This window comes from Dysidea avara, chromosome 8, assembly GCF_963678975.1.
Source record: "Dysidea avara chromosome 8, odDysAvar1.4, whole genome shotgun sequence".
Taxonomy (NCBI): Eukaryota; Metazoa; Porifera; class Demospongiae; order Dictyoceratida; family Dysideidae; genus Dysidea; species Dysidea avara.
The window spans coordinates 1,179,739-1,201,977 of record NC_089279.1 but is presented as its reverse complement, the minus strand read 5'-3'; the positions used below and the strand labels follow the sequence as shown (position 1 = coordinate 1,201,977).

The window sequence follows — 22,239 nt, the reverse complement described above, 5'->3', positions numbered from 1 at the left end:
AAACCAAAAAAAAAAAACTACATACAAAACTAAACGGCAATTATACATGGCTTCTCAACAGGTAAACAGATCAACTACATCCCAAGTAGTGGAAGCACGGGAATTAAAGATCCTATATGAACAGGAGATTGCAACACGAGCTGCTTGCTGAAGAATACAACGAATAGTATTCTTTGGTAGATGGCATACATCACTTAGTTTAGAGACAGTCTTTGGCATGAAATGGCCCAAACAGCCAACTTCAATTGTCACAAGATTAACTGAAAATCCAGCCTGTTGAAGGTCAGTCAGTAATGAACCATAGCAATCTTCTTTACGGTTCCTTGCAGCTAAAAGGTGATGTTCAGTAGTAGTAACTACAGAGAGTTCTAATAATGTGATGGAATCTGTGGAATATATCTATGATTGTAGCTAGTGCACTGATTTTCAGTGCACTGATTTTCAGTGGAACCTGACTAAATATTAAAAACATTAAGCATTGCAGTGTTTTTATAAAGTAGTCTGCTGCAGTTACACGATATGGATATCATTATGTGATTGTTCTATTTTGTTACATAAGATTGCGAAACGTTTATATTCTAATATTTTAGTGCAGCCAGGCTGAGGGAATGGCGAGTGATCATGGCAGTGACGATCATATGTTACGCGCTCCAGTTGGTTACAGGAGGATGATATCCTGGGAGCTTAGTGAGGTGAAGGAACGAGTAAAGAAGAAAAAGAAGCGAAAGAAGAGTCAAGTTGACGATACGCAGCCATCAGCATGCCATAGCAGTGAAGAAGGGGAGGACTCGGAGGAGTTTTATTCAGCTCCAGAATCTCCCCTCAGCTCTGATGACACGTCCACCAGTGACGCCGTATTGTTATCACCAACTAGCAGCTTGACCAGCAGTTTGGAGGCAGCGAGGAAGAAGGGAGCTCAGTCGAAGAAGAAGAAGAAACGAAAAGCACAGAACAGGAAAATTGCAAGGGATGAGTTCTTCAGACCAATTTGTAACCTGTTTGAAGATGAAGATAGTGTATTGGCAGTGTCTGACCTGTCTCTGACTGATTTGGGTGGAGTACTCAGTTTAACTGAACTGTGTTTGATAAAGATACAACAAGTTGTGAAAAGTGAGTAGTTGCTAATTGTATTGTCATCAGCAAAATCTGGCCATGTACAATAATGGTTGGACAGCAATACCATATAATACAAAAAAAATTATCCAGCCTGTAGCCATCCAATTTACCTTTGAATGCTTACAGGAGTCTGCCAGGTGGTCAGGATGTTTTCTCCTTGTTATTTTCATGCTTTTGTATCCATAGGAACCCTTGATTGTAAAGCGCTCGCACCTCATTTATTAGCTACTGGACTTTCTGTCAATGCACACATATCAACTGTGAGCCTATAATAAAGATACATATGAGTTGTGACTGAAATGTTCTAATACAAAACTACTGTGCACACCCTGGTCGGTCATGTGCCTCCCTCCAATGCTGTGTGGCTTCCTTACAGAGAAAGCTTTTTGTAAAGGCTATTGATATTTAGCAATTATAAACAACTTTGAAAAATCATGACATGAAAAAGGTGACACAACACAAGGCTCAAATCCAGGCCACAAGCCTCTAGGTTGGTTTGCTGTACCATTGTACCACTGCTGCTTGCTGGCAACTCCTCTTGTTTTTGTAATATTTAAATGTCACAACTATAAGATACCATATAATCTAACCCATAACCTATATAATTGTGTAACCTAACAGCTAAACGTGATGCTGTTGTGATCATATATCAGCTAGCTCGATTACATTGATGGAATTGCAGTTGTGCAGCATACTCAAGAAATGTCACGCCCACCATTCACAAGTTCAAAAACATGTTTTGCTGTCTGTAGGGATACGTGGAGCCATGTCCACTTATCAGGATTCTGTGTTACTGTCCTGAGTAGGATACAAGTCTTCCTTTGATTTTTTCCTTTCAATCTGAAGATAGCTTCTCTTGTTTGCTGATTCATCAGTAGTCAAGTGTTCGTTATCCTAGAGTTTAGATATCAACCCATGGCTATTATATTTATTCTCTATTCTCTTCAAGCACTTCAAAGAGCAATGCATTCACAGAAACACATGCTGCAGACTCCTTAATGTTATGTTGTTGATTGCAGTTGTTGTAACCAACTGCCAAATATTTTCTACTAATATGTTGTCATATTTTGATCATAATAGGTATCAATATGCCAGTGTCACAGAGACAATTTTCAAAAGTGTAATTGATTGTGCAATAGAAATGCAAATATTGAATGCAACATGCAAGCCATATCATGTACAAATAATATTGAGATACTCTAATAGAGCAGTCATCTACTCTAGTACAATAGGATACGGTGCAGGCAGCTTTCCACTAAGGCATGACTTTGTGACTTGAAGGTTGAGCAATACCTATAAGCAGTGAGCTAGTCTAGCTCACACACAGTTGTGTGTGAATAGCATAACACATTATAGCCATGCTTGAGTTGCTGGTAGCATTATATACCTAGAAATAGTAGCTAACAGAAGTTTCTTAGTCATTATGGAAGACTTTCTATATCTTTACAAAAAGTGTACACGTTTGTAGTGGTCATAATTTAATTGTTCTTCACTACAGGTCACAGTTTTGAGGACACTACCATCCCATACTTATTCCAAATGATGATCACCCAGGATAAACTGCTCAAGTCAATGGCAGCTGTACAGATGCGCTGGGCAGAACGGAACTTCTCCACATTAGAACTCTATTATGACCTACTGCTAGACTGTAGGTATGTTGGACAGATAAAAAATAAGTTTGCCTTCTATCCCCAGCTAACCTGGCAATCCTCCAGTAGCTTTTCAAACCCAAGAGTTTATGAAACATCATTACACTGTCTCACTCCTCATCCATTATACTATAACAGCATTAGTTGTAATGTCACTGGGTCAATGGCAGTAATGAGGACCATGGTGCACTTATGTGACTTCCTGTTTCCCTTATTTGGAGCTACCAGTAGAGGATTGGATAAAGTCACCCTACAAATCCCAGCTGTGTGCCGAGTGGACAACTTCTTGAAGACTAGGTGAGGCTGAGTTACATAGGTAGGTTAGTCTAACATGGTCACGCCATTGTGTGAGTAAAGAAAAGGGAATGTGTAGATCCTGTGCAGCGTACAAAATATCGTTACATGGGATACCGTGGATCGTTACCAGACTGCCATCCTTTTTAACACAATTAAGATTAAGGATATGGCCATGTATGTGAGGATAACACTAAAGTATATACTGTATGTTAAGTACTGTACAATATAGGGAAATGTATTAAATGTTTATGGCATAGATACACCGATAAGATATTTTGCCGATTAGCCGATATTGAATTTCACATAATGACCAATACCGATAATTCATAGATATACTAACCCCAGGTACCTGGGATTAGTATATCTATGAATAATTGATCCAATGTTTATTTTTTTACCAAAATTTCACATGTATTTTGTAAAATTGATATTTTAAACTTTATTTTTGTCTAAAATATAGCATCAGGTTTAGTAAAATTAATTGGCTAAATCATCTGCTAATAATTACTGATATGAAGGGGCTTCACGTTCACTTTTCCTGGTAGATTGGTTTAATGGCCTTCTCAAAAAATATTGATAGGCATTCAAAATTTTGAATGATTCCCGTGGCTATTGCATATATGAAGATGCTGTTTTAAATGATTTTGCAATAAAGAGAGGTAAAATAAGTGTTTTGCCACTATAACTTGTATTTCTTTGAATGATAAACTAAATTTGGTGTACTAAATTAAAGAAAAACTTGTCAGCAGCTCATCAACTAAATTTAAGGCTCTCCCATAACAGATGGAACCCTTGAACGCCCCTGGAACCGCCCCTGTCTTGAGATCAAGATGCTCTAATAGAGCAGTTGGCAATAGTGTGATTTGTTGTCAAGCCTACCGGCTAAATTGTTTATACAAAATAATTCCATTTTCTTGTATGTGTCAATAAACTATTAAGGTGTAATGAGAATCTGACTATCAATAAGGTATATAACATGAAAACCAACTGAACACGTTTTGAGATTCCTTAATACTGAAGTGTCCAATAAATGATATCACTGTATGATCAGTTACATATTTATCTCATCATATTCAGGTATCCCAAGGTTACCAAGTCACATTCTGAGTGTTTGAAGTTGTGGCCAGCTTATGTCTGCTGGGCCCGAGGGCACATGAAACAAGCTTCTGACTTCTTTGTTGAAGCCATAGCAACACTAAAATACAGTGAGTGACTATCATTATGTGTTGGTGTAATGTGTGCACTAATATATTAGAGTGTGACAAGGCGATCTGTTGGAATGAGCTGGGAAGGATGATGGTATGGTGTGGAGATCGACCACATGCAGTGACGTTCTTCAGAAAGAGCCTGGAGGTTGTGTTTGACATGTTAGATGACAGGGAGTTAATGAAAGAAGTTCACTTGAAAAATGTTCACCATAAACTGGTATATATAGTATAATGTGGGTTAGTGTACATTAAATGGAGTACACACAGGTACAAGTGAGTACATTTGCTATGATGGCATCTGCCTGGGATGTGGGGTGAGTTGCTATGGTGACATGTTTTGGTGAACCATTTGTCTAACAAGACTCTTAATTGGGGCAGAGGTGCAACATGTTACACTACGTGATACCTGAGACTGAGATCAAAAGTGCCAAGCTGGTATATAACTGATATACCACAGCAGACTTGGGTATATAAGTGATATACCACACTTTGTGGCTATGCTTACCATATATGGTGTAACTTCACACATTCCACGAAATCCTTATCTAAACACTCAAATAACAAGCGCCTAAATCAACCAACAATTATTCACCTGAGTTAGTCAGAATTTTCAATGAACTCTTGCCTCCTTCGTGGATAACTCAGTAATCTTGAGTGGATGGGTGTGGCACTGCTAAAGAGTTTGAACCATAGGATTTCTACTGGTTTCAATCTTCAATAGATGCTGTTTCACTATAAGTTGCTATCTATAAATGCAATGTGCTGTATTTTAGTCATATTCCTCATAAGCATGTTATATAAAATATATATATATACACATTATATATATGAAGCAGGGAGTTAGGGGTGCAACTCTCCCAGAGGCTTAAGGTATTTTACGTGTTTCAGGACTGAAAAATTTTGATGTAGAGTAGTTTTATGCAAATCACAGTAATAAATCATAACAGGTCTAAGCTGTATGTAGACAGTTTTGAGTTCAGTTTTAAATTGTGATATAGAACGACATTTACAAAGGACAAATTGCATTTAATTTGCAAAAAACAAAAAATCCTAGCAAGCTATATAGTTAAATTTGTTCATGAGTTGGTGCAAGTTTTCATACTCAGCTATTATAACTGTGAAGGATTCCAGTAGTGGAGCGTACTACTAACCCTTGCTAATAGTGTTAAATGGGGTAACTGTTCTGTTAGAATATTTGACGGACTGCTCTGTTAGAGTATCTAAATCTTATGGATGGATACCACAATTTAGCTAAGCAATGTGTGTAACTGTCTTTGGACTTTATTTCAAGAATTGCTATATTGCCAAAGGTTTAGGTATACCAATTTTCACACATTTTGCAACAATTCTGGCATCCTTGGTATAGCTACTGTAAATTGTTTACCTCCACATTGCATGCTTTTTAATCTTTTCATGATGTTGTTGAGTAATGCAACCTTTTACAGACTAATGGATGAGGAGAGTTCCAGAGGGGCAGCAAAGTCATGGCAGGCTGTGTTGAAGGAATATGATACTGTCAGTGGTGGAGATGTGTCCACTTGGTACTTCCATCAAGCTGCCATGGAGTCTCTACTGTGTTTCCACTCTGTCTGTTGTGTTGTGAGAAGTGAACCAGTGAAGAGTCAAAGGTGAGATAGTCACAGGAACCCTGCATGATGAGAGGTCATATACCAAACAGTCACACCTGCAGTACAATCATCTGGTCTTAAGTTAGTGGTCATTATAAGCACTCTGGGACCAGTTTATATTCTGTATAACCCAATCACTTAGTCTCGGTCCCTTAGTACATATATAAACTGATCAGAACTTCATAATTGGCTTCAATGTACAATGACAACTCAGTTGATAGCGCTGGATTATGTGTTGGGCCACCATAACACAATACCCTTATATGTATTTGACTGGTCTAAAATACATCAATTGTTTAACTTACCAAGGACTCTGATATAGTTGTGATTTTACTGTTGTTTTGAGTCATGCCCACTTCATGTGATCAGGTCATGTGATACTCCCACAGGAGAGGTAATACATTATTACAGTGGATGAGGGATTGTGAGGAGTTTGGACTGGAGTATGCCCCAAACTATCCAGTCATCTACTATCACCTGTCTCTGGTCTATGCTTTGATGAATATGCCGTTAAAGTCACAAAGAAACTTTGTCAATTATATTAATTAGTAAGTCACCTGTTGTACTAGTTGAGTCTAGCTGACACTGTTTAGGAGTGTTTTATAACTACTAGTATATCAAAAGTTATTAATTTAAAAATGAAGTAGGGACCCAAGTGATAAACAGTAGTGAAACTACCTCAGATAATCCAGTTATACATGCTGTGACCAAATTACCACTGATAGTCAAACTGCAACTTTGATATTTCCATGTAATTCGGTTGATGTAGTATTCTCAGAACAGTTCAGGAATGGAATGAGCTTCAAAAACCATACTCTAACCCTAAACCATACCTTCCTACCACTAATGTTATCAGTACAATTATTTCAAATCAACTTTACTGTATTGAGGAAGGAGATTATTACTTGTGTAAGTTTAGAATGTTTTTGCTCCTAATACAACATTAAAGTTTCAGATTTACCTACCAATCCTTTTGAAAGTGAATTGATTGAAGTGCAAATTTTATGTAAGCTTATATTAGCTCTTTGGGAAAATCCCTACATTGGCATGATAACAATCATTTTGTTCAATGCCAAAGTAGGAATTTTCCCTCTAAGTTATGCTGTAATACTATATCATCCATCTCTTGTTATCATCCATCTCTTGTTATCATCCATCTCTTGTTTCACTACTTTTTATCTTTTGGATCCCTGCTTCATTTTTAATATAATACACTTGGGTTTAATGTTTTAATCAGTGCTATTGATTGATTTATGGAATAATTACAGAATTTACTAAAGACCTAGATGGGTAAGCTGGCTTGTAAAGTGGTTACTCCGTGCAGAGTGGTAACTTTGTGATGAGGGTGTGGTCCATATTCGGAAATGTGTGGAAATGATTGTTGAACAATCTATAGCACTAGTTCCCAACATTTTTCAACTCGTAGGATAGTGAGGATAACAAAACGCTCTCTGTTGAAATCTAAGTCATGCATACTAATCTAATAAATCCCACAATTGATTTTGGCCTTAACATCTATAATCATTGCCCACATTTCGTATGTAGCCCGACTAGCTGAGATACATACTCCGGGCAACTCCTTTGATCTGAGGTGTGAAAGTGGTAATTACACAATATTATAGTGATTGTACAACGCGTGATCATGTGATATACTGATGTTGCAAACAGTTCATGATGATATTACTTCTCTTCAGTTTTGCAGATTTTCAAGAGTGGCCTGAGGGACGAATACCTGGCAACCCACAAGGATTAACTATAATCGTCAACCAACTACCATCTCCTTGGCAACCTATGATGGATTTAATGGGTGAAGATTTGAGATCAGCTCCAGTGTTGTCATTTAGTTGGCGGACAAGATTACTACATCCTTTGTATCCTTATTTGGAGTATGTTGTCTGTGTGTAGTGTGCAGGGCCATGATCTGTATTTCTAAGGGGGTTGTAGTTAATGACATGATAAGCAATCACAGCAAGCTGATTACAGCAGCAGGAATATAGTGGCACAGCCCCCAGACACTGACAACAGTTATCTCTCTTGACTGACCTCACTAATGACTCCAATGACATAGTGTGCATGTGTGTGTATTTCTGTGACTCTCAAAAGTTATCATTTAATTGGAATATGTATTATTAGTATAGGATTATTTCGCACTTATAAACAGAACATTTGTAATGAAATAATCGTCACAGTTATCCATTCACAATACTTGGCAGCATTATGCATGTAGCTAGATACTTAGTACTTCTCTGTTTAATTTTAGCATATGTACTTCAGTAGCATGCAATAAAATTGGACAAAAATTAGTACGTATAACTTCCAAGTATGAATTATGGTTGCTGGACTGATATGCGAAGTTGTGATCATAACTTTGGTAGTATTTCCTTAGGCCAGGAAGTGTTATAGGTATACACTGCACATGTAGCTAACTATACAGAATGACTGATAAACACCTTTAAACAAAGTAAATAGACGAAGGGGTCTATCTCAACTGACATAGCACTAATGAATTTTCTTTATTCTTATCTTAAAGAAAACTGAGGCCATATAGTGGAATAGTATTTTTGTGACTGTTCTATTAGAGCAAACCAATCTTTTAAGTGGCTTTACAGCTCCACCCAGGCTTTAAGGTGTATAGAGGTAAATCTTGGCTCTGTTCAACTTAGTTAGCCAGCTAAGGGTAGCCTTTAGTGCCCTATGGCCACAACAAACACCTCACTCCTTAGTTACAGCCCTGGTGTGTGGTGTGGTACATTACTTAATACTATGTGAAACTGTCTTATTCCTCTTATTGTTGTTCCCCAGTTCACAGGAGGTACACTACCTAGCTGATCATTGTTCAGACCAGATCAACCTTCACTTCACTGAAGATGGCTACCTCACTGGTGACATGTCCATGGATTTCCCGCCAATGAGATGTGTCCTGTTGGATCCTCTGACAGGGTAAGGAGCTAATATACCACATTACTTGATTGTGTTTCTATTTGTAGGAAGGTATGTTTTTCACCAAGCTCATCTCTAGCTCATTATAACAGACAGTTTTGTCATCCTGTTGATGAACCTGGTGAGTATGGATCACATGACCTCATGTGATCACTAGTAGTGGATTGTGTGACACTAAGGAATCTAGTTTAGGGATATACATGCTTATATATAAGAATATGTAATTCCAAACTGTATGAACTCTACTTGTGCTACTAGTTCAATTAGGATAATATAGTTATATTAGGAGATCGTAATATAGAACTCTTATCTAGGTATCTGTGCCTGAAGAACGATATTCTCGGTGATTATTCTGACAGTCTCTAAATAGCAGATTTGTGCAATAACTTAGCTCATGCAGCTCTAGTTACTGCCATTAATTGCGGTTTCCTGATCTAATTGGTGCTTACTTAGTGCTAAAATATCTCTGGTAGGCTTCCTAGATGAATACAATATTCTTTGTGATCAATGATGCTTTCTAACGACATCTGTACACTCCATGTACTGAAACTTCTGTATGATGTTTTCTAGCTGGTTATGCACCCCCACAACCACTGAGACTACTGGACACAGAGTGGTGTAGTGTAGAGTTGGTAGTTGGTCAAACTCATGATCACTCCTTATATGCCCAACGACAAGCACCAATGTCCAGTTGTTACCACACAATACTACACTGGTATGGTACAGATGGTAGTCATGCTAAACTGGATCTTCGTAGGCTGATCCGTAAAGCTGCTAAGGATGTGAGTGTCTAATAATTTTAACCTTGAATGCAATTATCTGTTTTCTCTTAACAGCGTTTGATGAAATTCTTGCAGACGAGGGATGGTGCTTGTGAGTTTGAGATCAAGAGACTGGAAACCATTCTTGATAAAGGATTGATTATTAACTGGGAAGTTAGTTAGCCCATTTTCTGCATACAACAATAAACAACAATAGACTACGTTAAATCCCCTAACACTTGTTAAGTAGGAATTCACTAATATGGGCTAGATCAGTGTTGTCTTATATCAGTATAGATGAGATGATGTACTGGTCAATATGCCACTGTGTCATCATGGCAGTGGTGCAGTGTCAGTACAAATTCAAATGCATTGTATATAGGCTGTGATTGGACTAAAACATATTGTTGTGTTGCAGAGGGAGGTCACTCCTATAGTATTATAGTATTGACAAAAGAAACACTGTCTTGTGGGTGCATTAGGACTGTGCAATAATAGCATTTCTGTTATCACAATATGTGACCGGATTTCACATAACAAGGCTTCCACACACACAAAATCAAACTTACGATTTTACCAGAAATGGATTGCTGGTCTAATACACTATCATATTTCACACTGTACTTCCTTCAGCACTGGCAAGTCTGGTTTCTGTAGCAGCTTTCTTCCGACCCTGTCAAAGCCACGAGTGTGAGATCGGCACCGTTAAATGGCCATGGCTTTGTGATAATGGTGTGTAGTGAGCTGGGACTTCACAGAGAGCTCGCCAATAGTGTTCTCAGTCAATTTGGAGTAATTTGAGGGCCATGGAGGACCATGGAGAGCCCAAACTTTGCCTCTGGATTCCAATCGTCTTCTTACTTCATTTTATACCCGTATATTAAGACCACCATCCACCCCCACACTCCCACCCTATTACTACCACCTGTGATATTATTACCCGCTCGAAAAAAGCTGCTCAAAACAGGGCAAATTTTGGGTATCTGAAATGTATACACCCACTCAGTGATAGCTAGTGAATAGATGAACAATTGGTGCAAATTTTGTTTGCACAGCTGTAGGCACTGTGAAGTTATTACACAATGATTCCTTAAAATCGCCATATCTCCTAACAAAGCTTTGTGCATCGAAGCCTTGTTTTGTCAAATTCAGTAACATATCAAGATTACCACAATAATTGTATAAATCAGAAACACCATAATAAAATGTTTTGCTCTTTGTAAATTTACCCTAAGCCAGCACCTAGTGATAATGAAGATCACCTGAAAAAGTTACATTAAAATAGTGAAATATACTGCTATTCATAGTACACAAAAATTACTATAATCAAGATGATGAGACTGACAATTATAGATACTTTTCACAAATATCACACAGTCCTCCTGTATATGCGTCAGGTTGACTCATGTCAGTATTGCTGTACCACAGTACCAGTAGTAGCCTTAACATATTACTGTACATGCCTGGGACAGTTTGTAGGCCAAAGGCTCACCATTATTTTGCAATACTTATTTTTCTTTCTTATTTATTATTTTAGACTATCAACTCTAATCGGAAGTTTGATAAGGTGATCAGCAATACACAGTACAGACACAAACATGATAAAGACCCTCAAGAAATAAAGCAAAGAAACTCACATTCAATTGATTTCTACCTGCACATGACCCGACATTGTGTTATTGGTAACTACACGTTACTACTAACGTTTCAACTGAATCGTAAAAGTCATCAAACAGCTGGTGATGATGATGTGCTTGTGGTGAGTACTGTGCTACTATTTGGGTAACATCTTGTCTCAAATAAAGGACACTAAACAGGGGGTGGATCCAGGAGCTGACAAGGGGAGGGGCACAAACAAGTTCAGATCCACATAATTTAAAAGGGGAACCCACTCTAAGCAGCTAGCTACGGTCTGCTATAGTTCATGTATACATAGTGTTGAATTTTAGCATTTAGACCATTGGAGAAAGTTGAGAAGTCCCAAAAGCTGTTATGAAAGTTAAACACCTATCACATGATAATAATTTTAGAGGTGCTTAGTATGCATGAAGGTGCTGGATGACAGTTTACACTTGGTTTCAGGTGAATGTACAGTAAACAGGGTTTGGCCTTACTGGCATGTTAAAGTGATCAGCATAGGTAGCTCTTCCTAATAAGAAAAGGAGGAGTCATTTGCTCCAAATGTTCCATGCTGGATCCCCTGTTGCTATACATCGTAACTAGTTGTAGGGACAACCTATGAGTCTCGTGCAGTATGGTATAACTTGATAATGTGAGTGCCAGTAAAATGTATTAGCTATAGCTTTTGGAGATTTCCCAACATCTGATGTTAGTCACGGTTACCATTCATCGCTTATGTAACTTTTGGTTTTGTATACTCCTCACTAAAGAGCAATGCTACCAACAGCAGTAACCATTTTTGTAAGCAGCTAGTAGTGTCCTGAACAGAATCAATATCAATACTTTAATTCACTTTTCTATCAGTGCCTTTGGTTTAAGTATCCTGAAAACAGAAATCAATAACAGCCATTGTTATGCAGTACGTTACTGTGAGGAGTCGAAAGTTTTCAAGCAGTTGAAGAATGTACATAATTGGTTTTAGTAGCTAGAACAATGGTAGCCCTTACCTTGCATGGTAAACTGTTATACAAATATGGTTAAATGCCAATATACCTTGCCAACTCAGCTGGAAACATTTTTTCTATGTTATGGGCTAGTGTGTAAATGCAATCGCCATTTTACCTTAATAAAACTTTAGTTTTAGTAGGCTACTAAAAAAATTGCTGTGGAATTATTGTTTGTAACTTTGCCTACTATACATGACTGAATTTTCTCTGGAACAAAATAATTCATATTACTGTTTTAACCATTTTAACAATTACAATATATTTATACAGTGTATACATTGGAATATTAACAACTTGAATACCTTATTTTATTGGTACCCTTCAGCCATTAAACAGACCAATATGTATTACTAACCTTTAATTGATCCTCTGGAAAAAAGTGCTGTGTGCATACATGAGAATAGCTATGCTCTCAATACCATATATGGAGTTTTAGGGAAAATTCACAAATACCATAGTACAGTTTAAAAGTTTAATTCCAATACAAGGAGACAAATATGACATGATTTGTTGGTATTTGCATGGTCATTGGTTGTGAAAATTACATCCCTAAGGAAATCTATAACTCTTATATGGCCTTTAGTTTGTAGCTCCTTATAAAAGTTACCACCTTGTGTTAGTATAACAATTACTTAAGTTGTGAATAAGTAGTGATGTCTGTGTTGTGTAGCTGATTAATTGTTCCAACTTGGATAAGTTTTTGAATCCTGTGGTACATTATTCAGTGGATGGGTTCAACATTTCATTACCTGAATTTGAAATGGCATCATGTTACCATAACAACCATCTACCTCACATCAGGTAATCCACTGGTTATAACATATCACTAGCTGATGTTGTTTATCATGATAACAGGAATTTGTACAGCTGCTGTTATTCAGCACAACGTCCGCCATGGAAATATCGATATACTGGTACTGTTGATAAGACCAGACAAGTACGGTAAGTTACCTTAGAAAGCTAGTGTCTAAACTACTTATTAGACTACACTATAACCTGTTAATTTAACACTTGAGGACACCTACATAATCCAGACACTTAGTTAAGGTCCCAAAGTATCCCTTAGCACATAAACTGACCTAGGGAAATCTGGACACCTTGATAATCAGGACACAATTGTGGTTGGTCCCAAGGTGTCCATATGCACTGGACCCTGTTAACGTGGACAATCAAGGACATGGGAAGGGGGGGGGGATGATTCCACCTCAGAATGATATCTCGTCACAATTATCCTTCTTGGAGAGGAGCTGAAAACCGTGAAAAGATCGATATAAATGCTCAATTACTCTAATAGAACAGTCAAAGCTCTTTATAAAAAATGTGTTCCTAAAAGTAGTCTGAAAACAAAAACAAAAAATGCTTACAGCGGGAATAGAATTACTGACCTCTTCCTGTGAGAGTTTATATCTTACTATTGTACACAGTACTTACTATTGTACACAGTACTTACTATTGTACACAGTACTTACTATTGTACACAGTACTTACTATTGTACACAGTACTTACTATTGTACACAGTACTTACTATTGTACACAGTACTTCCAGATGTCCAAACACTGTTTTTTACTACTTATAAACTGTTGTATGTTTACTAACGCTAGAGTCATCAGCTAAAATCTTTGCCAAAAGAAGAGGTTTTTATTGACTACAAATAAATGCTTTGGCTAAAAAAGTTGATGTTTTAGTTGAAATACTTCAAATTATACCTGTGAATTAATTGTGATGAACTTTGAGATGTCGTGAAAGCTAAAATGGCTACAGCTTTTTGGGGGGGTGTCCCCCAGACCAAAAACACTTACTTAAGGTACATAAAATGATCTGCAAACTGATAAGACATTTTGGTTGGTTACAGATCTTAGTATAGTTTAATAAGTCCCCATACAAAGTGACATCATCATGACATTATCACATAGTGTCATGTGATCTTACATGATCATATCACCACATGATCATTACATAATCAAAATTAATTATGTTAGGCATGGATGGTATAATGAGTGTGGTAAACTGGTCTACTTAAAGAAGGAGATAATGAATACTTCAGGAGAGAAGATTAAGAGATGCTGGCATGCCACAGCTGGTGACAGGGTGTATAAAGGACTCCTTCAGGATGATGGGTAAGTGTGTGTGTGTGTGTGCACGCGTGAGTGTGTGTGTGTGTGCATGCGTGTGTTATGTATGTGTGTGAGTGGGTGGGTGAGGGAGTGAGCAAGCGAAAGAGGGCGTGAGGGAGGGAGTGAGTGATAGAGTGAGTTAGTGTAGTGAGTGAGCGTATGAGCGCGTATGTGTTAGTGTGACAGCTGCCTATGGAAAGTATCAAAATTAAGGAGTGTCACATCAATGTCAATATACACTATGTACAGTAGCATGTACTGAAGAATTTAGAATGTCATGATCTGTACAATTCCCACATGCTACGCACTAAACTCAGGTAGTGATTCAAAAAGCAAAATGTCCTCTATACTCACGAATACATTGTGGAGTATTTGCACCTGCTAACTAATATCTACTTCAATGTGCAATGGAACATTCAAATTTTTTTTATCACAAAGTAATAAAAGGTTACGAAACCACACTCTTAAACCACACTCTTAAACCATGCTCTTAAACCATGCATATGCTCTTTAACATGTAGCTTTGTTATGTATTTCCAATATTGTGAAATTAATGTGTGGTGCTAGGGTTGGGAGGTATTTAGGTATTAGTAGTTAATAAAGGTATTTTTCAGATACTGATATGGTTTTCTAAAAGTACCGAATACAAAATTTAATATAGCAATTAAAGTTTTGATGGTTTAGTGATGCCCACACATGAAGTCAAGCCCCATACAACCATGTTTACACTTCAGACTAGCACAGACTTATGTGTGTTGAAGTATTCACAATCATTGTTTTGGTATACTTCAAACTTCAATGCCTGGGGTTTAACTACTCTAGTTTTTTGTACTTTGATGCAGGGGGGATTGAAGTGATACATAACAAAATGCATTGCTAAGACACCAGTGACTAAATTACAGTACATGTGCTCAAACCTTTCATAGCTATTCAAACATTGATGTGGTTTTTTGAATAAAATACCATAGAGTGTGGGTGTTAGGTGCATACGTTTAATAAAACTTTCCAAAAACTTTATCAGTAACATCTATTTGTTAAGCGCATGCGCCTAATACGAAAAGCACATCATAAGTGTTCGAGGATTAACTCACTTGGAATGGTGTGATTCGCAGTCACTACGTCAATGTTTGGAGTCAAGTTCCTGAGCAAATCCTTCTTCGTGTGGAGCACAATTTCCATGACCATTTCGCTTGGTAAGCATAGTGAAATCCACGTTAGGCCTCTATTCGGTGATTATTAGTTTCTCATCCAGCGTTTCTAATTATTATGATGCGGGCAGGAGGGTATTACCATTATACCATTATTTTATAATATTAACACACTGATGTACAGACCTTGTCCAAATTGTCTTTCTTTCTTACTACAAACATTTCCTTCACCAGCTGATTCTAATTTTCGTGATCGCCAACTGTTTTTCGACAGTCAACTGAAAGCCTGCTTTAATGAAGTCGATAGAGCACGATTGCAACTGGCACTGCAGCAATTTGCTAAGGAAAACAACAGTTCTCCTGGTGATATATAGCGCATTGTAGCGTTCATCAACAAAAATTATTACAGTTTGGTATCACGTGTTCTTCTGAGCATGCGCAGAGTAAATAATGGCTTGCCATGCGGTAGCTTAAGAAGGATGCGGGCGGTGGATGAGAAACTAATAATCACCAAATAGGGGCCTTATTATTGGCCATGTAATAAATGAAATTTTGAGCCTAGCACTAATAAACCTCTAGCAACTTCACTTGTATAGCTGCACCTCACATTGGAACTTCATACCCGTCCACATGTGCTTATCAACCATGATCAAGTCAAGAAACAAATTTAGCATGTGAACTTGATAAATGTGACCGTCTCAGCAAACACCCGACTTGTTTTCGCACAATTTAAAAAAAATATATTTATTCACTCAGCATTATTGGCAGTGTCCAAGGAATGGATCACCAAAGTTTCAGCCTTCTGTGGTGTGTAGTTTTGAAATTATAGCGCTAGACAGTAGGAAGAGTAAGATAATCGATTTGTACAGCAACTATACTAAGAATAACCTACAGACGCTTACATTCACAGTCGTAACTTCCGTTTGGATTAGTCTACAACGTTGCAATTTGGCTTAAAATGTTCACCATGGATCAGCACATCAGCCAAGATATAGTGTTAGCCCTGTAGACACTTGCGCATATGGATATGAAGGTGGTTTGGTAGAAGAAACGATGACGATCTTGTTACTTTTACCGCATCGTAAACAAACGCACGTGACATGCATATCGTTGAAGTTACAGAAACGAAACAAAGATGTTTGAACTCTCCATGAGCAGGCGAATAAGATGGTATATAGTTTTAATCACTTTGAGTCTTCCTTCTTTGAATACTAGCCCGATAAAAACTTGCGTATTTTTCTTTGTAGCATGCGTAATTTTACAAAATATTTTTAAATTTCATTATTCTCAATATGCATGCTTGTGTGAACAAGTCGGGTTTTTGCTGAGACAGTCACAAATAATATGCGCTTAATATAATAATACGTGCATACGCTTCACTGATAATCAGTTATTTATAATTAACTTTATCAAGGGTTATTGAGCAGTAGTTTGCAATGTACATAAAATTAGTTAAATTTCATACAGATACCCACCTGGATCATAGTGGGTCATTTTGTTAGCGTGTTTGTGGTTAACAGTAATTCATGTCTTCTTAGCGGACTGGTGTCATTGTTCTTTAGTCTGTTCAAGTTCACCTCCTTTATTACACAAACTACCAAAACGTTTAGTGGCACTACAAAGCCCTTTAGATAGCAGAACCAGAGGCAGATCCAGACTTTTTAAAAGGGGAGTTCCACTCTGGAATTGCAACTTCAGCAAGTCGAAGACCAAAAAAAAAAAGGTCATCACCTGCTGACAATAGCTACCCCTCACCATAGTAGTTAGGTTACTTAAAGCCAAATTTAAAACTGATGTGGACACAAGTGACAAAAGCACCAAACTTTCTCCACATATGTAGTAGAACTTTAACTTTAATTTTTTGGTAGGATCCATCTTATTCTATAAAGGGCTCTTCCATAAAAGGATTTATAGTTATGTAACTAAAGAATTTTAAAATTGGTAAGCCTTATAAGTACTAAATTTGCTCTTTTCATGCAACAAAACATTGTGCAGGGTACCAAGACCTGATAACAGTACAGCTGAAACAGATAACTGTATTATCCAGATATCCAGATAATAATGTACTATCTGGATAGTAATTTGAAGCCATCAGGATAGTTTCTAATAATTTTATGATAAAATTTCCTTGATGCATATAGCTTCCACAATTAACATTGCTACAAACTTAATGTTATGTTTGTTTCTATTCTAAACTACTAGTAAAACAAGGATGTTCACAATAAAATATACAGCATTTTTTATAAAGCAAGTGATGATGTCACTATCCGTAGATATCCGGAAAGATTTTGTTCAGGATATCAGGATAGTAAAAAAATGATATCCATTTCAGCTGACCCTAATAAGCAGTAATATTGCTCCCACAAACTTATTCAATGCAGACAAGTGTCTTTTTCTAGTTTATAGCGTATACAGCTTTTATGATCCACAAACTGTATGGAGAAATTTCTCTATAGTTTCTCACTATGGAAATGAATATACACTGTAATATTTGCAGTAATTAGTTCGTGCTTTCATCTCTTACATATACTGTAGTCATTCAGATGTCACAGGATGCATCTTACAGAAATTTTGTGGTTGATGCGAAGTAGCTATAGCTTGATAACTTACCAGCTGTTACTACACCAGCTCTTGTTATTTATCGCAGATTGCACATCCGTAGTCGTAAAGTTTTTTTGAATTCGATTAAAATAACCAACCAAATGTGAGGAATCCCATTCAAAATCGTTCTCATTGGCACGGATAACGGATGTATAACTCCACACATAGCCTGTTACACTGCTCCCTTAAGAATACTGCGACTACTCTATTAGAGTATCTTGAGTAAGAGAGGCTCTTTCAAAAGGGTTGAACCCCCCTGGATCCACCCCTGAGAACTGCTTATCAAAGAAAGATTTTTTTCACAATATCAAGTGTGTGCTATATGAGCCTCTAAAATATCCGTACATTTACTGTAATATGGACAAAGGTTCACTAACATGTTTACAGAAAACTTGTTTGTCTCAGTACAAAACCATTGGGAGTGAACACTTGTTGATGTCTTTGATAGATATTACTGGTTTTCATGGAACACACAAATTGACTATTTAGATTTTGTATTATGCATATCATACACTACGATAGTAGTGTATAGTAGGGACCGCAAAGGAGTAGGCGTGGCCCACGAAATAACATCACCCAAAAAATAGCCTCAATTTTCCCAGACGACGATGAGGCAGTATTGGTTAGGTAAAACTAAGCCCAAACCAGCTTTCAGATCGACCCGAAACGCTTTCAACAAGTTGCTACGGAATTTTTTTTTTAAATTTATTCAATGGAATTTTTTACTGACTGCCTGACTGACTGACTGATGCCGGCTTCAGACAAGCGTAACTCGATAACGGCTAAGGCTACGGGCTTGATTTTTTCACTGTTTGATGTCGCTTCAGCCCGAGAGGTGCCTTTTGGCATACCGCAGTACATACAATGCATTCTTCATGGATTTACCAGTGTCCTCCTTTGTGTCCCATTCATCTTTGCTGACAGCGAAAAGTGTCGATTTGGTGATAGCACGTGATGGCTTCCCTTCGTAATGAAAATCGTACGTATTTTTCATAGTGGCTACTTCGATTGCAGAGGTGTTTTTAAAACAGTTTTTGATTCGTACTGCTGTATAACGGGTTGAACATAGCCAACAACGAAGCATAATGGATACTTCACTTTTCAGACGATATAGCTGGGGCACGTGGTGCCATTTCAAATGTAGTATGCATCATCAATCATAATAATATTATTTACAAAGATGTTAACAAGTATTTCAAAAAAATTGGAATTTATAACTAGAGGAGGGACCATAGCACATCAATAAAAAGTACTAAAACAAGTTGGAGTAGTGCACAATATTAAATCACAGTAAAACAATAAGAAGTGTTATATCCCTACTGTGCTCAAGATACCATAATGGAAATACACAGTAGGGATATAACACTTCTTATTGTTTTGCTGTGATTTAATATTGTGCACTACTCCAACTTGTTTTAGTACTTTTTATTGATGTGCTATGGTCCCTACTCTAGTTATAAATTCCAATTTTTTTTAAATACTTGTTAATGATACAATTGCATCATCTTTCTTTAGTGATACATCCATCGTACAAAGTTGGACACTATCAACTATGGACAAATTGTCTGAGGAATCCATTATAATGCTTGGCACACAACCACGACTCTTCTCCCTCCCTGGCTGTTTGCTAGTTCATACTACATCAGGGGTCTATCTACTGGACCCCATCTCACTAACACCAATGTCTTGTGAGCTACCATCAAGTAGTAACAGTTCTGGGAGTAGAGTAGATCCCAGTGGTATTATCAGGCCTCAGTTTGACATTGCTGACTGTAGTGTAACTATTTTAAAAGTGTTTGACATTAACTGGGTGTCCAAGAAGGTCACTAGTGTCACTGAACAACCACAAGACTATCCAGACACACTTAGTGGAGAAGTGACAAACACACCAGCTGGTCAGGATACAGTGAAGGATGACCAATCAGATGTCAGTAATTGTTGTGTTGTTGCTATGGCAATCAATAACAGGTTGATAATAATGAAGATCACACCTGGGTAAGTGATCACATGTTAATCTCATGATAGTCACATGTTGTACAGGCTGATGGTGACAGTCAGTATGGATGTTGAGCTACCAGGACTGGTAACAGAGTTCCATCACATTGGGGATATTGGTTAGTGGGCCAGCTGTGTGGTAGGTGTGTTATGTTGCTAGGTGTTGTTGGTAGGATACCTTGTGGCCAGCTCAGTGTTCCATGATAGACAACGTGAAGATGTCTACTGGTTGTCAAGGGAGGGGAAACTACTTGGAGTGATTCCTTGTCTTGGAGCTGGTCCTCGTAGTTTCTGTAGCAAGTTTGTTGATGTTCCATCAGAGAATGGAGAAGATCATAGTGGAGTTTATGCCTTTTTCAATGATGGTTATGGAGGGATTGGCAGTGTTAGATTGTCACCACCATGAATATTATTATAGTTTCGTGTTTTAGAAAGTAATATAATTGACAGTATTAAGCAAAAATTAGGGAAGTTTAAATGAGGTCTCCACAGTGAAAAGCAAAAGTTGCCAGTTTGGCACTATCAAATTATAGGTGTGAGAAAGTGACCTTTTTGTTCTTACATTTTTGTTGAGTACTCACACCAGCCTTCCTTGGCCAAATGATGCTTCATGTAAGGCTTCCCATAGTTGATTCTCTGGTGCTTTTCCGATAGACATTGATTGATTAAATAACACTGAGACATTAACAATGGTACTGAAATTAATTTGTAGCCTTCTTGAGCAAGAAGGGTAGGCCTTCTTGGCATGCATGTAGCATACACAATTCATGGTACACATCTTCAAGACTAAATGAGCAGAATAAACAACACCTAAACCTTCAATGATTAGTTCATTTGATTAAAACAAATTTTTTCGGTTATTTCCTTTTGTAAAAACAAAGAAGAAATATTCAAATGTCTTAATTCTACCATGTAGAATCATTATACGTACATCACCTGACTATTCAATTATTAGAACTACGTTACAGGGGCAGATCCAGACTTTTAAAATGCCGGGGGGTTCCACTCTTGAGTATATGGTAACTAGCTAATAGCAGTTCCAGTATAGCTAACTAGTTGTAATATTATTCATTCCTTGGCAATGTTTTCACTGTTAAATCTAAACCATTATAGAAATGCAACTAAAGCCAACTGTAATTAAAACATAAAAGCAATTAAAGGCACTTAATAGTATCATTTATGAAGGTGCTGGGGTGGTAGTTCCAACTGATGTTGCAGTTAAAGTAGGTTAATGAGTGTTTTGTCACATAGAAGTCTTTGACTGATGATGCTAATTGTGTTCCCCATCTTAATCTACCTAACTGTTACTATGTACACATTACACTGCACTCTTCCAGAGGAGTTTCACACTACGTAACCCACAATTAGCAAATTACAACACAACAGTGACAACTGGTCTATGATCGTGAATATGGTTAGGGTGTGTTTGTTTGCTAGGCCAGTTCATTCTACGATACGATGGACAAGGTGAAGATGTCTACTGGTTGTCAAAGCCGGGAGGGGAAACAGAAGTACCCTTCAGCGGGAACACTACGTAACTCACAATTAGCAAATTACAACACAACAGTGACAACTGGTCTATGATCATGAATATGGTTGGGGTGTGTTTGTTTGCTAGGCCAGTTCATTCTACGATACGATGGACAAGGTGAAGATGTCTACTGGTTGTCAAAGGAGGGGAAACTACTTGGAGTGATTCCTAGGAGCATCAAGTGCAAAAAAATAATGCAAGCAGCTTTAGCTGGTAGTTTATTTGCCATAATATGTGATTGTGTTAGTCTGAGGACACACCACATTGTTTAATGTAATTGCTCACACATTTACTTAATGATGGCTTCCCTCTATGGCAAGGGACTGCAAGGCAGTAAGGGGAAGTCATCAAAACCATGTATCTACCATTAATGTACAGCATGTGCATGTAGCTAGCTACATTGCTGCAATTCTGGGGTACATAATGTATACGTTGCATGGTGGTAAGCAATTGACTACATGGTGGTAAGCAATTGACTACATGGTGGTAAGCAATTGACTATATGGTGGTAAGCAATTGACTACATGGTGGTAAGCAATTGACTACATAGTGGTAAGCAATTGACTATATGACCGGCAAAAAATTCTTTTCGTTCAAATGCTTTAATACAGTCAATCAAAAT

The 22,239-nt window shown here is 37.5% G+C and overlaps 1 protein-coding gene across 3 annotated transcripts; it reads left to right on the top strand.

The window, feature by feature from the left end:
- The first annotated feature begins 570 nt into the window (after positions 1–570).
- Positions 571–20,538, top strand: LOC136264221 (uncharacterized). 3 transcript variants are annotated; one of them, XM_066058933.1, is made up of 20 exons: positions 571–1,110; positions 2,615–2,768; positions 2,832–3,062; positions 4,140–4,267; positions 4,318–4,487; positions 4,538–4,584; positions 5,716–5,898; positions 6,288–6,446; positions 7,593–7,784; positions 8,701–8,838; positions 8,886–8,959; positions 9,409–9,620; positions 9,675–9,773; positions 11,137–11,358; positions 12,897–13,027; positions 13,082–13,168; positions 14,208–14,345; positions 19,607–20,086; positions 20,132–20,205; positions 20,260–20,538. In XM_066058933.1, the coding sequence occupies exons 1-20, from the start codon at positions 609–611 to the stop codon at positions 20,490–20,492; spliced, it is 3,654 nt and encodes a 1,217-aa protein (XP_065915005.1). In that variant the 5' UTR covers positions 571–608; the 3' UTR covers positions 20,493–20,538. The 3 variants fall into 3 exon arrangements, with proteins under 3 accessions (XP_065915005.1, XP_065915004.1, XP_065915006.1); XM_066058932.1 differs by having other exon boundaries at positions 2,615–3,062; XM_066058934.1 differs by lacking the exon at positions 571–1,110 and having other exon boundaries at positions 2,648–2,764; positions 2,812–3,062.
- Positions 20,539–22,239: the final 1,701 nt, after the last annotated feature.

What these genes read in the sequence shown, in the direction of transcription:
- LOC136264221 (XM_066058932.1), top strand. Translation starts at nt 609, where the DNA reads ATGGCGAGTGATCATGGCAGTGACGATCATATGTTACGCGCTCCAGTT. An exon ending in GCATCTGCCTGGGATGTGGG is followed by an intron (nt 4,585 to 5,715) that starts GTGAGTTGCTAT and finishes AACCTTTTACAG; the next exon opens with ACTAATGGATGAGGAGAGTT. An exon ending in CCATCACATTGGGGATATTG is followed by an intron (nt 20,206 to 20,259) that starts GTTAGTGGGCCA and finishes TGTTGTTGGTAG; the next exon opens with GATACCTTGTGGCCAGCTCA.